We start from the raw sequence: 14,767 nt of genomic DNA, 5'->3' as shown, positions 1-14,767 counted from the left end.
ACAGGTGAGGTGATTGAGCCGCAGAGGGACAAGATATCTGATTGCCTATGAGGAGAGTTCACTGGAAGACCTGGAGTAAGAATGATGTTGAACATGAGCTGGAAGGAAGGGCAGTTATCTGAGTGACCCAGTCCCCAAGGAGGTAAACCCCAGTTACTGTAAGGTTTGGTTGAGTGGACAAGTGCAAACCGCTGTGGCTTACCTATCCAGAAAAACAGCATTGTCTGTGTGAACTTCTGGTCAGGCTGTTACTTCATCCCTCCAAGCCTGACCTACTCAGACTTCAAGCTGAAGGACCAAGCAGCTGGAGGCTCTTGAGCTGGGAATCCAGACCCTGTTCTGTGTTCAGAGCTGCCCCAATGCTTGGCAGCACCTACTGTGGCCCACTGCACCCTAGGCAGAGAGCAGAAGAGGGTGGCAGGAGCGCAAGAAGTGAGGTCCAGATTAGAGGACAGGTCAGAGGACCTTCGGTAAGTTAAGCCCCCAGAGGAGAGGTTTGTAAGTCCCCAGCACTAGGTAAGTCAGAGGGGTCCTAGGGACAGAGGAGAGGGAAGGTGGGCTTTAAGCCCATCGAGAGCGCATGGGATGATAAGGCCACCACTAGGGGGCGATACGGGGGCCACGGCCCTAGGGGGCGGAGGACGCCAGATGCCCGGAGGCCGTGGGAGTCTGGCCTCAAACCTTCTCTATTGTGTAAGGTGGGGGGCACTAAAGAAGAGAGCGGCGCCCTTCCCTGCACCCCACCCAGTCAGCCCCGCCTCCCTGGCCCCGCCTTCTAGCCCCCGCCCCACCCCCGGCTCCGCCTCCACCACCCCCCCGCCCCGCCTCCGGCCGCGGCCCCTTCCTCCCGCAGCTGGTGCTGTGGGGCCGCGGAGCAGCGCATCGCCGTCTCTATGGCCCGGGATCCGAGCGCAAAGGTGAGAGGCAGGGAGTGCGGGCGGCGGCGGCGGGGCCTGGGGCGGGGGGGGCGGAGGCCAGGCCAGGCCTTCCCCGTGTCCATTCCACCCTCCAGGCTAGACCAGGCCTTTCTAGCCAGCAAGTCTCCCGGTCCCGCATAAAGGCTCTGGAGGGGCGCGGGCCAGGCCTCGGGCGGTGCTGGACGCAGACCCGCCACCGCGGAGTCGGGGACCCGCCAGGGGCGGGGACCCGCGTGGCGAACAGTGTTCCCTGGGATCTGGGTCACGTCTCCTGGCGTCCAGCAGGATCGAAGGAGAGCTTGTCCTCGAGCTGCAGCAGTAGAGACTGAGATCAGATCTGAGGAGAGGGAAGACCCGCGGACTGTGCAGGGTGGTGAAAGGAGAGGGTAGCGGGGGAGGGGCTCTCAGGCCAGAAGAGACCGCCATCCTACTGGGCAGAGGGGGATGCCGCCTACCCTAAGCAGGTGGACATCTGGGATGAAGGTCGAGAGCCTGCTGATCCAACATCGATCCTGTTTCGGTGGGAGGGGGTTCTCCCCTCCTCAATTTCTTCAGCCCTAGGATCTAATATTCGGAAGGTGACCAGAGTTCAGGGGACTGGCCCTGGGGAGGAACCCAAACTGTGGTACTGGGGGTGGAGTGTGGGGTGTGGACTGGAGACCTTGAAGCCTTGTGGCCACTGGGGGAGGGAGGGCAGCAGCTCCGCCCCCTCGTTTAGCCCCGCCCTCCCTCCCAACAGGTTAAATAAATGGGGGCTGGGAGCCCCTATCCAGCTCCCACATTTCGAACAGCGGTCTATACATCGGAGTAGAGCAGCGCTGTTACACCATCCACTCCATCTTTCCTTTGCGAAAGTTAGGGGCCTCCTTCCACCTGCATTAGGTACGCCTTCCCTCCTTTGCAGAGAGGCCCATCCCATCTGAGCATCGGAGGTCAGATGCCTCCCCACATCACTACACACACACTTGGAATCTGGCCTTAAAATTGGGACTTTCGGGAAGGGACGGAAGCTCTGCACCTCAGTGGGCACTGATAGCCTCCAAGCCTGCAGTGAGAACTGGACCCCTGTTTGTACATATGCTTGTCTCTGCATACGTGTAATTGTGTGTTTAAGTACTGTGTGAACACACACTTACTCGACCCTTCTGTGAACATGAACATGCCTGATCCACTATATTGGTGGGTTTATGTGCATGTCCCTACACAAATGTGTGTACGTGCTGGATCTTTCTGTGAATAGGTGTACAGTCCTTCAGATGCATGTGTGTGGGTTTATAACCTTCCTTGTCAATCTCTGAGGCTGTGTGACCTGCTAAATGAGTGGATGTGAATACAACCTTATTTGTCAATGTGTGTGAACACATCTGGCAGGCTTTTACATGAACATATGCATCCACAAACCCCCCTGTGAATGTATGTTTGCATGACTCTCCTGTGAGTACACGTGTTCACAGCCCTGTGAACATGTGTGTATGTGCACCTATTGCGTGCGTGTCACACCTCTCTGGATTATGTGTGACTTTTGCCATGAGCCACACTCGGAGTGGTTCCTCTGACCTGGGGTGTGTTCCTCCTGCCCAATCCTAGGGCTGATACCTCGTAGCCATAGGGCTCTCCGCTGCCCCCCCCACCTCCACCCCCTTCTTCCGCACTAAGCAAATAGGAGGCCCCAAAGGTAAACAGGTGTGCCTCCACAGTGAGAGGTGGGGCATGGGCAGTTTGCCTGTGACTTCCTGCTGCCCAGCCCCCAGACGAGGAGCTGATGCCCTTTCTGTGGTCCAAGGACCCTCTTCTCTCCACTTATACTACATTCTCCCCCTCTGGGCTCTGACCTCTACAGTGCTGACCTTTACCTCTTAAATAAATGCTCCAAATTTCTGTTCTTCCTCTGGCCAGTTCCTGGTCCTTCCCCTCTCTTCAAGGCCACATAGTTAATATTTGACCTGGAAAGGAGGGGAGAGGCCAGTGGCCCCTGTGGCCCTGTCTGTGGGTGTCTGATGAGACTGGGTGGGTCAGGCTTGCTTTACACCTGGCCTGGTCAAGGAAGCTTTCAAGAGCCAGCTCAGAGGTCAGGCCTATTACAGGGGTCACAGAAGGCCTGCCACCTACTTCTACCCCATCTCCAGCTGGTTGGCTTGAGGGTCCAGGTGTGGGAATAGTCTCCAAGCTGTGCCAGGGGAGGTGGCCAAGAACTCAGGGATCTTATCATTCACCTTTTCCATGTTGCTTATGTCTCAAATGGTCTTGCACACTAGAGCCTCTGGCACAGACTTTACACCTGTGCGGCCACAAGGCCCAGAGACCAACCGCCCCCCCCCATGTCTATGAGTGCCTGTTTGCAGGCAGGGGCACGTGTGGATGCCTGGCCAGCGGGTGCAGTATGGACTCGCATGGGCAGAGTAGAGATGTGCACCCTCTCGGAGAGGAATGCTGAGGAGGAGAAGTGTCTAATTAAAGAGAAATTCCAGAGGGAGCGCTCAGGCCAGGGAAAAGAAAAAACAAAGGGAAAACAGGACAAAATAAACAAAGGCCCATTAAATGTCTCTGCCCAAGCCTTCTGGCGTAAGGCACCCCCGCAGGCAACCAGGGCAGCTGCTGCCCCAAGTTCGGACTCATTGTTGCTAAGAGAAGGCATTCTCCCTGAAAACAGAGCTCCAGTTGAGATGGAGGCCTAGTTTAGCTTCTGACTTGGTCAGAGGAGGACCATTACTTTGGGTTTGGGCTGGGAGGAATCTAGGGTCTTGTAAGGAGGGCATGTTCCACCTAGCTTTGCAGCAGAGCAGAGAGGTAGACAGAGTGACAGTGAGCTGATCCTGACGTGGGATTCTGGGGGCCTTCTCCCACCGGTGCCCCCTGAAGTCTGGGGATGATGCCATCTACCTTCTACCCACATACAGATCCAAGAGCTTTTTTTCCTGTTTTTTTCTTTAGAAAACGGACCTCAGAGAACCAGGACTAGTCCTTCTGTCGCAGCAGGGTGATCCCATCAGTGACCTACAACCCCTCTATGACCCTCCAACAACTCCCTCCCACCATGGAGTTCGTATTTGATGCAGAAAGGCAGTGTGTGATCCATCCCTCCCTCTGACCTCTAACGTGGGATTCCATGGCCACACAACCCTGTGATTCCATGTCCCCTCGATTCCAGGACCCTCCCTGGCCCCATGACCCCTGACCTTCCAAGTGACCTCTCTGGACCTTGACCCCTGTGACTGTTCGTCCCCTGTGACTCTGGCCCTGGCTCCCCTTGGGGTTCTTACCGGTGTGGGCCTCCCCAGGAAAATGTGGGGGAGGCTCTGGCCCCTCTTCCTGAGCTTCCTCACAGCAACAGCCGTCCCTGGACCCTCATTGCGGAGACCATCCAGAGAACTAGATGCCACCCCGCGGATGACCATCCCCTATGAAGGTTAGACACCCCCACCCCCACCCCGCTGCAACTTTGAAAGGTAGCAGGAGCCACGTCTGGGAGTAGAGAGGCAGCCCTAAGCCTGGGCTCACTGCTCCCACTCTCCCCAGAGCTCTCTAGGACCCGGCACTTCAAGGGTCAAGCCCAGAACTACTCAACACTGCTGCTAGAGGAGTCCTCCGCAAGACTGCTGGTTGGAGCCCGAGGTGCCCTGTTCTCTCTCAATGCCCGTGACATAGGAGATGGGGCGCACAAAGAGGTTAGCCCCTAGAACCTGGAGCACCCAGAAGGTCTCCAACTTTATCCAGCTCCCTGGGACCTCAATTTCCTGGAAGCCCTGCCAGCCTTCCATAGCCTTCTGATCAGACAGCACTACCCTTCCCAAGCCAGGTCTCCTTTGCCATCCAGGGTCACTCCTGAAACTTACCTGTACCCCAGTTTCCCCTGTTCCCTAGAGTCCTGTCACCTGGTCCCACAGATAGTGGTGGAAGACGAGGGTACTGGGGTCAGCACATCAGCCCATTCCCTTTCCCTGTCTCCAGATCCGCTGGGAGGCCTCCCCAGAGATGCAAAGCAAATGCCATCAGAAAGGGAAAAACAACCAGGTATGTGGTCTGCCCTGTCCCCAGTTCCTTCCTTCTCCTCTTCATCTGGTCAGGATTGGTGGGGATGCAGATGGAGAGGTACGGATCAGCCAGTCAGTCTCAACAACCACAACAAGCACGTGAGTGTAGCCGGAGCAGCAGGCCCTAGGTGCAGCACTTTCAGTCCAAACATCTGGTGACCTACTGGCTTGGCCTGTAGTGGCATCTTAATCTCTCCTGGGTTCCTGAATAATAATCAGGAGAGCAATAAGTAATCTCTAGTAAATGCTGACTTAGCTGTTATATCTCCTAATTCTAAAATAACCCTATGAAATCATTTTATCCTCCATTTTCCAGATGTAAAAAACAAGGTTTGGAGAGAGAATTGGTCAAGTACCCAGAATCCCGTGGAGGGGGGCAGTGAATTGCCAGCTCTTTCCGGCTAAAGAACAGGGTGTCTGCAGGGGCCCCATGTAGGCCTGTGGAACAGATGCATCTGGAGAGCTTTTTAAGAATACACATTCCCAGGGGCCCTGGCTGGCTCTTGATCTTGGGGTCATGAGTTCAAGCACCACGTTGGGCATAGAGATTACTTAAAAAAAGAAAAGAAAAGAATAAACACATTCCCTGGCCCAAGGATTCTAATTCAGTAGGTCTAGGGTGGTGTTGGGATTAGCTGTGTTTAAAGAGGCACCTCTAGGGGCCCCCGGGTGGCTCAGTCCTTTGAGGTCTGACTCTTGGTTTCAGCTCAGGTCATGATCTCAGGGTCTTGAGACGAAGCCCCGCATCGAGCTCCCGAGCTCCCCGCTCACCTCCGGCCCCTCTGGTTCCTGGGTCTGGTGCTCAGCGGGGAGTCTGCTTCCCCTCTCCCTCTCCCTCTGCCCCTCTACCTGCTCTGCCCATCCACCCACTTGTGCTCTCTCTCTCTAAAATAAAATAAATCTTTAAAGAGGCACCTCTAAGAGACTCCATCAAAGATGCCTGCTGGTCCAGCATGCAGCGTGGGTAGAAAGTGGAACTGGTGAGGCAGGAGGAGCCCAGGTCACAGAGCACTGTAAGTGCCCAGCTGGGGGATGGGTTTTATTCTGTGACAATGGACACCCTCATCATCTGGCCCTTTATAGACTCTCAAACTTAGTGTGCGCATGAAGCCCTTGGGTATGTTATAAATGCAGATGCTAGCTCAGTAAGCCTGGGGAAGGGCCCAAGATTCAGCAATTCTAACAAGCTTCCAGAGGAAACAGACGCTGCTGGTCCCCAAGCCCCACTTCAGGTAGCAAGACTTTAGGAGAACATTTCCCAAGGCATGTTCTGAGGAACACTACTTTTTTTTTTTTTTTTAAGATTTTATTTATTTGTTTGACAGAGAGAGACACAGCGAGAGAGGGAACACAAGCAGGGGGAGTGGGAGAAGGAGAAGCAGGCTTCCCATTGAGCAGGGAGCCCGATGCGGGGCTCAATTCCAGGACCCTGGGATCATGACCTGAGCCGAAGGCAGATGCTTAATGACTGAGCCACCCGGGCGCCCCTAAGGAACACTAATTTTTAAAAGAAGGGTTTAATGGTCACATGAGTTTGGGAAGTGCTGTATGCTCAATCCCACAATGCACAGCAATATCCTTAAGGCTCTGAAAAGTCCCCTGATATGGCAAGTTTTCGCCATGGTTTCCAACTTATTTTACCACAGAATTCCTCCCTCACCCCCACCCCTTTGTTCTGTAAACATCTTGGGGAAGCACTTCTAGAAGAATATTAATCCAGCCCCAAGCACTAGATGAATTAAACTAGAGTGAATCTGGAGGCAGGAAAGGCAGTGGGGCTTGGGGGTATCCTGGGGGTCAGAGGAAGGAGGCCTGAGCAGGCTAGTGGAGAGGAGGGAGAGAGACACCGAGGGAGGGACTGGGATGAGACAAAGAGGCCTGCATGGATTCAAACCCTGGGTACCGGCAGGAGGAGGGATCATTAACAAGGCAAAGAAGTCAAGAGGGCCTCAGCTTAAGGCATTTAATGGGCAGAGAAGAGCAGTGTGGCTGGAGGGAGTGAGGAAGGGGCAGAAGTGGTGGGACCCTTGGTTCAGGACTCTGCTGAGCCACCGAAGTTTTTTTAAATACAGCAGTGACATGATTTGGTTTACATTTTTAAAATATGCCTTGGAAAGTGGGTTGCCGGAGGGTGCTGATGGGTAGACTATCTCTGGAAGGAGACAGTGGTAACAGCGGTCCCCTTTGAAGGCAACAGGGATAAAAGGAGATGCTCTGTTTACAACATATCCCTTTTTACCTTTTGAATTTTACACTGCATACATGTATTCCTCATTCACTGAATAAATAAGTAGCTTTCATAGAGCGGCAGAAGCTTGGGAGAACAGTCAGGCAGTCTCTACCTTTGTCCAGGGAAGAGGCCACGGTGACGTGGACTGCGATGGTGGAGGTGGAGGGGAAGGGGACCATGTCAGGAGACACGACAGAGAATCCTGGAGAAGAACTGAACGTGGGGGTGAAGGAGTGGGAGGCAGCAAGGCTGATTCTTGGTGTCTGGACTGAGTAATAGGTTGGACGGATGAAGTGAGGTGGGAAAGACTGGATGAACAGGTTTAGGAGGGAAGATTCAGGTTAGGGAGGAGGGAATGAGCTTGGTTTGTGACCTGGTGAGTTTGATGTGTCTGTGGGCTATCAGGTGGAGAGAGGGCCAGAGCCTGGGGATAGATTTTTGTAGTGTCACCCCAAAGGGCATCAGGGGGCGGGGGGGCTCCAGGACAGAGGGGCACTGCTGAGAAGGAGATGTGAGAGAAACATCTCAGGGTGGTGGGAGCCCTGGGGGCCCCAGAGCTGGGCGTGCAGGGGACTTCAGGCAATGCAAGCGAAGCTCGTAGAGTGTTTCAGGTAGTCCTAACTGAGACAGAAGCCGAGAAGAGGGGTCATGCCACTGGGAAGCCAAAAGACAGTGAGTTCCAAGGAATGTTCTGTGTCCGGGGCAGTGAGCAGGCCCACTGAGATCTCAGAAAGAGCCATGTCCCGTGGGCGGGGGCAAGAGCTGGATGACAAAGCTGGATTGATTCATGGAAAAGGCCTCTAAGCAGGCTGGGGGCTCACAGCTCTCCCCCACCCACCCCACAGACGGAGTGCTTCAACCACGTGCGATTCCTTCAGCGGCTCAACGCCACACACTTCTACGCATGCGGGACTCATGCCTTCCAGCCCCTCTGCGCAGCCATTGTGAGTATGGCTGCCCCCGCCCTGACTGCTGGTCCCAGGCCCCCGGCCTCTGGTCCATGGCCCCAGACTGGTCTGACCTTGGGCCACAGCCCCTGCCTGTCCTCGAGACCACTGACTTCTGGCCCCATCTTCCCGCAGGATGCTGAGGCCTTCACCTTGCCAACAAGCTTCGAAGAGGGGAAGGAGAAGTGTCCTTACGACCCAGCCCGTGGCTTCACAGGCCTCGTCATCGGTGAGCATGCACTCCCCCGACCCCCTGTCCCACCAGCATGCGGTTTGTGGGACATGGATCTCCTTGCGAGGACTCACCACCCATGTGGGTTATGTGCCTTGTGGTATGGTGGCGTGTCTCATGCTCGGCCCGTCTCTGCTCCAGATGGAGGCCTCTACACAGCCACGCGGTATGAATTCCGGAGCGTCCCTGACATCCGCCGGAGCCGTCACCCGCACGCCCTAAGGACGGAGGAGGCGCCCATGCAGTGGCTCAACGGTCAGGGGGATGAGGCGCAGGGTGTTGGGGAGCGGGGAACTGTTTCTTCATCTTCACTTGCTGTGGCACTGGGCCATCCCCTCCCAAAACTCCCGGCTGCACCTGTCTATTCATGTGCGGTGCTGAATGAGGGCCGTAGTGGGGGGATCCCCAGCCTGTCTCAGAGGCCATTTGAACTGCCTGACCCACAGATGCTGAGTTTGTGTTCTCTGTCCTGGTGCGGGAGAGCGAGGCCAGCGCCGTGGGGGACGATGACAAGGTTTACTACTTCTTCACGGAGCGTGCCACTGACGAGGGCCCCAGCAGCTTTGCTCAGAGCCGCAACAGCCATCGTGTGGCCCGCGTGGCCCGTGTGTGCAAGGTGAGTAGGACCAGGTTCAGGGCAAGAGTGTAGAAGCTGAACCTCTGACCCTGACCCCTGACCCTGTGCCCCTACCTCCTCAGGGAGACCTGGGAGGAAAGAAGATCTTGCAGAAGAAGTGGACCTCCTTCCTTAAGGCGCGTCTCGTCTGCCACATTCCACAGTATGAGCTGCTCCGTGCTGTCTGCAGCCTGGACGCCGACGCCTCAGCCCGCACACACTTCTACGCGGCCTTCACGCTGACCACCCAGTGGTCAGTTCAGGGACAGTGGGGAGAGGAGGAACTGGGGACAGTGTGGGGGCTTGGGCAGAGGTCAGTGAGGGTATGCCAGGATCCCCTGTGGGGAGGCTGGCTGCAGAGAGAGGATTTCAGGTGCACCCAGCTAGCCTGGGGCCAGAGGCCACAGTGGCCTCCTCACCCTTAGGGGAGGCCCTGAGGCCTAGAGCTGGGGTCGGCCAGGGTAACAGCAGGCTCCAGGCTGGGCAGGGGGCAGGGGACAGGGGATAGGCTCCACTCCATGTGGCTCAGCCCCCTCCCCTGTGTCCCTTCCTAGGAAGACCCTAGAGGCCTCAGCCATCTGCCGCTACGACCTGGCCGAGGTGCAGGCTGTCTTCGCAGGTCCCTACATGGAGTACCAGGATGGTGCCCGGCGCTGGGGCCGCTATGAGGGTGGGGTGCCGGAGCCTCGGCCTGGCTCAGTGAGTGCCCAAGCCTGGGGTCCGCCCTGGTAGACAGAACCCCTGGGAGGGGCAGAAGGATCTAGCCTTGGGGGTGGCGAGGGATGGGCAGGCGATAGATTCCTGAGCTCGCCACCTCTGTCCCCTGCCCCAGTGCATCACAGATTCACTGCGCACGCGTGGCTACAACTCATCCCAGGATTTGCCGTCCCTGGTCCTGGACTTTGTGAAGTTGCACCCACTGATGGCCCGGCCCGTGGTGCCCACACGCGGACGGCCCCTGCTGCTCAAGCGAAACGTGCGCTACACGCACCTCACGGGGACGCCTGTCTCCACGCCCGCTGGGCCCACCTATGACCTGCTCTTTCTGGGCACAGGTACTTCTGAGCCCTGCTCTGAGCCCTTAGGTAACCGAGTCCTTGACCCTCATTGACTGCTAATCCCCTGGATGACTTTTGACCACAAGTCCCTGGTGACCATTGATATTGATTCTTCAGTGAACACTCACTGCTGGCCCCCAGTGACCACTGGCTCTGGGTGACTGCTGACTCCTGTCACCAAACACCATGATATTGGACCCTGATCACTAATGCTTGTGAACCCAGTAATTTCTGCCATGACTAACCCAGAGCTCCCAGTGTCCTGAGGAACTGCTCCTGGCTGAATCCTTGTCCCTGATCTCATGACTCCGGAGCCGCTCCCATCAGGCTATTGCAGGGGACCGGAACCAGATTCTGTCTGGTTCTGATTTCTGACTCTCCGTCCTCTCCATACCAGCTGATGGCTGGATCCACAAGGCCGTGGTGCTGGGCTCTGGGATGCACATTATTGAAGAGACGCAAGTGTTCAAGGAGCCCCAGCCCGTGGAAAATCTGGTCATCTCTCCAGTGCAGGTAGCCTCTGATTCATGATCATCAATGTGGCCTTGCCAGAGTAGGGGGAGGGAGTGGGTGGCTGGGCGGTGGCTGTGTGTGTCTATAGGTGGGAGCCGGGGTGTTGCCAACCAGCTTTCCTCTCTGGCTCCCAGCATAGCCTCTACGTGGGGGCCCCTAGTGGAGTCATCCAGCTACCACTGTCTAGCTGCTCCCGCTACCGCTCCTGCTACGACTGCATCCTGGCCCGGGACCCCTACTGTGGCTGGGACCCCAGCACCCATGCCTGCATCGTATTCAGCAGGTCCCAGGGTAGCAGGTGAGTGGTGGCAGGGGGGTCAGGATCCCAGGGGAGGAGGAAGGCCTGCTGGCTGTAGAGGAAATGGGGGCAGTTGGTGACAGCCTTAGGGACCCTGCCACTGGGGAAAACTAAGCTTACTTCCCCCGGTTCTGCCTCCAGGACAGCACTGATACAGGACATGGAGAGAGGCAACCGAGGCTGCGAAGGCCACAGGGACTCAGGTAAGTGACCTTCATGGATGTGAGTAGGCCTGGCTGCACAGACTGTCATTTACCTGTGCATGGGTGTCTCTGGACGGCTGTGTCTGTGGGCTTTCGGCAAGGATGTGCTAGCAGAGTCTGGCACAGAGTAAGTGCTTCACAGACAGTTGTTGCCCAAAGGAATCATAAATGAGGAGACAGGCTCAAGATGGAAATTTTTTGTCACTTCTGGAACTTATAGCCACGTGGGGGGGGGGGGGGCAGGCAATTAAATGGCCACACAAATAATTGTTTTCTTTGGTTTTTGTTACAAAAGGAATATTTACAACTATGACAAGGGTTTGAAGGATAATGGGTACTTCCCTGAGGAAAATCAGATGACTGGGCTGCTGCCTGAAGAGCGAAAGTTAATAGGCACAGCTGACATGTACTGAGTACTTCCTGGTGACAGGCGCTGACTGAATACACACACACACACACACCATGTCGCTTTCTCTCACAGCAGTCAGGGGACAGGTGCCATGATCCCCATCCCTGTGAGAGGCAATCTCTCTGAGGTACAGGGAGAGTAAGTAAACCACCCAGAGTTAATGAGCGGGGAAGTAACAGGGTCAGAATTCAAACCTGACCCCAAGCAGCCTGACTGGAGTTTGTACTTTTCATCACCGCTGTGCTCTTTCCTGCAAGAGAACCAGTGGAGGGCAAGGAGTGGGGGTGACACCCCAGCAGAAGGAACAGCAGGCAGATGGGCTTGGTGTGTTTGAGAAGGGGCTGGAGAAGTGGGCAGGAACCACGCCGAGGCAGCGGGGGCGGCATAATTGGTGTGGTGTTTTTACAAGGTCACCCCACTGCTGCATGGAAAATGGGTTAGATGGCGGCCAGAGGGGACCAGCTTCCCCAGTTGGGGAAGAAGAGAAGTGAACAGGTCTGAGATGGATTCTGGAAGCAGAGTCTTGGTGAGAGTTAGATACAAAGGCGAAGGGGAGAGAGAGGCAAAGGAGACTCCCAGGTTTCTTTCTGACTTAAGCAGCTGAGTAGCTAGTGGCACCATTCACTGCGATGACAGTTCAAGGAAAAGACCTGGTATAGTCTGGGAGGGAGGCTTTGGCCTTAGTTCATGTGCCATGCCCCAGAGGCCTCACACCGAGAGGCCCTGCAGGCGGAAGATGTCTGAGCCTGACAGTCAGGAGAGAACTCCGCTGGAGGTTGAGATTACGAATCACTGGCAGATAGCAGGAATTGAAACCACCAGGAAGAGGCAGTGCAAACCTTGGGAACCTTACATGAGAGCATGAGTGCAGGAGACCGTTGTCAGTTGTCACTGTGGTTCCAGATCCTGTGCTTGCTGCTGGGGACGCTAACAGTGAACCATCTGACCTGCCATCTCCATTGCCCTCCCTGAGATAGACAAACATTGACCACTCCTGTCTCTCACCCCCCTCCAGGGCCTCCACCACCCCTGAAAACTCGCTCTGTACTCCGAGGGGATGATGTCCTCCTGCCCTGTGACCAGCCATCCAACCTGGCCCGGGCCTTGTGGCTGCTTAATGGGAGCACGGGCCTGAGTGACGGGCAGCACGGCTACCGTGTGGGTGTGGATGGGCTGCTGGTGACAGACATACAGCCTGAGCACAGTGGCAACTATGGCTGCTATGCCGAGGAGAACGGCCTCCGCACCCTGCTGGCCTCCTACAGCCTCACCGTCCGGCCAGCCACGCCCGCCCCAGCTCCGCAAGCCCCTGCCATGCCCGGGGCGCAGCTGGCGCCTGACGTGAGGCTGCTCTACGTGCTGGCCATCGCTGCACTTGGCGGCCTCTGCCTCCTTCTAGCTTCCTCCCTCCTCTACGTGGCCTGTCTTCAGGGAGGCAGACGAGGGCGGCGAAGGAAATACTCTCTGGGTCGGGCAGGCCGGGCAGGGGGCTCGGCTGTGCAGCTGCAGACCGTTTCAGGCCAGTGTCCTGGAGAGGAAGAGGAGGGAGACGACGGGGAGGGGCCTGGGGGACTGGAAGGTGGCTGCCTCCAGATCATCCCTGGAGAGGGAGCCCCAGCCCCACCGCCCCCACCGCCCCCACCCCCACCAGCCGAGCTGACCAACGGGCTGGTGGCTCTGCCCAGCCGGCTGCGCAGGATGAATGGCAACAGCTACGTGCTCCTGAGGCAGAGCAACAACGGAGTGCCGGCGGGACCCTGCTCGTTCGCAGAGGAGCTCAGTCGCATCCTGGAGAAGAGGAAGCACACACAGCTCGTGGAGCACCTGGACGAGAGCTCTGTCTGAGCCTGGTCTCCTAGGACAAATGCTCTTCCAAGCCAGCCTGTCTGCCCCAGGCCGGGCTGCTGCTTCCCCCACACAGCCACTCTGTCGTCACCCCCGCCAACTCCAGGCCCTTCTCCCAACTTTTTGATGTCCCTGTAGGGCTAGCAGAGTCAGGCCCAGCCAAAGCCCCCTCCTCAGTCTCCACAGACCCATCTGTGAGCAGCCCAGGCCAACCGGTGCTCCTCAGAGGTGGGTACTCCCTCAGGACCTGGTATTCTGTAGACCTGTCCCCATTCCTATTCCCGTAACCCAAACACTTGGGTTGCCCCATTTGTCTGCTCAAACCCTTCCTCTTTCTCCCAGGCAGGGCTCTGCAGGTCCAGATGATCTCAATGTCACCACCCTCTGCATGGCCCTATGTGCTGGATGGTCCCGAAACCAGACAAGACCTCTGCCAGCCGCCAGAGCCACCTGAGCCCTGCGTACATTCACATGTGCACATGGATGAATATCCATCAGCTGGGCTGCAGGGCCCCCGCCCCCACCTCCTGGTGCATTCTTGTATTTCACCTCTCCTGGACTTTGGGTACCCTTCCAATTGCCACATCCCATACTATCTAGTCCTCTCCCCTAGTTCCAGACCCATGTAGTGACCTCTTTGGCAAGAGCTTGGGAACAGGCCAGCCTGGGGAGGTAAGACTGTGTCATTCCCCTCTTCATCCTTAATGTGTAGCCCTTGTGAGTCAGCACCCCCATCCCCTTGGTCACTCTCAGGAGTGACAGAGCCCCAGGCATGTCCCTTCACACACATGTGCTTACATTTCCACGTGCATTTCTGAGCCTCCCTTTGCTGCCTCGGACCTGTCTGTTGGGTTTGGTCCGTGGACATTTCAGAGGGAGAGCCATCTCCCGTTCAGCTGTCCTCTCAGACATTTCCCTAGGACGGGTGACCAACACTGCAATGAGCCAGCCTCCCTTTGGGGGACCAAGCATTTGCTACCCCTAGACCAGAGCAGGGGGAGGAGATCAGCTGTCGCACCTGGCACATGAAGCCCGTTCTTGGAACTATGCAAAGGGCAGAGGCTGGGAGTTTGGATGCTTGGCTCCCACCCCTGTCCTACCTCACCGGGGCACTTTCAGGGTCCAGGGGCCTCTGAAGTCTCCAGGCCCATATGGGACAATCAAATCCTGACTGAGCTCCCCCATTCCCCTTGGGTGAGGATGACTGTTATTTTTGTAGCTGAGAACGTGGAATCCCCACGGATTTTTACTGCCCTTCACCCAACCTCTCCCACCTCCACCCCACAATGAATGTATTTATTGTAAGAACGGCTATACTTCTTTAGGAATGCCCCCACTCACCACCCAGGTGGGCAGAACAGGCATGTGACAGAGTGGGGAGCCTGGGTTCAGCTCCTCCCCCTCTTGTTGGTCAATAAAGGCCCTCTCTTCCCACAGTTCTGTGTGTTCCACTTGGTCTAGGCTGGCT

General features: G+C 56.6%; 1 protein-coding gene across 1 annotated transcript; it reads left to right on the top strand.

The window, feature by feature from the left end:
- Positions 1-822: 822 nt before the first annotated feature.
- Positions 823-14,735, top strand: SEMA4G (semaphorin 4G). The gene is made up of 16 exons (XM_080823008.1): positions 823-917; positions 3,849-4,323; positions 4,434-4,582; positions 4,866-4,928; positions 8,024-8,122; positions 8,261-8,354; positions 8,499-8,612; positions 8,804-8,973; positions 9,057-9,226; positions 9,528-9,672; positions 9,806-10,028; positions 10,429-10,544; positions 10,679-10,842; positions 10,984-11,045; positions 12,470-13,527; positions 13,642-14,735. Exons 2-15 carry the CDS (start codon positions 4,200-4,202, stop codon positions 13,297-13,299), a joined length of 2,523 nt encoding a protein of 840 aa, XP_080679134.1. The 5' UTR covers positions 823-917; positions 3,849-4,199; the 3' UTR covers positions 13,300-13,527; positions 13,642-14,735.
- The last annotated feature ends 32 nt before the right edge of the window (positions 14,736-14,767 follow it).

The sequence above is a fragment of the Martes martes genome (assembly GCF_963455335.1).
Source record: "Martes martes genome assembly, chromosome: 14".
Classification (NCBI taxonomy): domain Eukaryota; kingdom Metazoa; phylum Chordata; class Mammalia; order Carnivora; family Mustelidae; genus Martes; species Martes martes.
Note: the sequence above shows the minus strand (reverse complement) of the source record. Positions and strands in the feature narration are given on the sequence as shown.

Coding starts and splice junctions, on each gene's coding strand:
- SEMA4G (XM_080823008.1), top strand. CDS start 4,200: ATGTGGGGGAGGCTCTGGCCCCTCTTCCTGAGCTTCCTCACAGCAACA. Junction 10,545..10,678: donor TGGTCATCTCTCCAGTGCAG/GTAGCCTCTGAT, acceptor TCTGGCTCCCAG/CATAGCCTCTACGTGGGGGC. Junction 11,046..12,469: donor CGAAGGCCACAGGGACTCAG/GTAAGTGACCTT, acceptor ACCCCCCTCCAG/GGCCTCCACCACCCCTGAAA.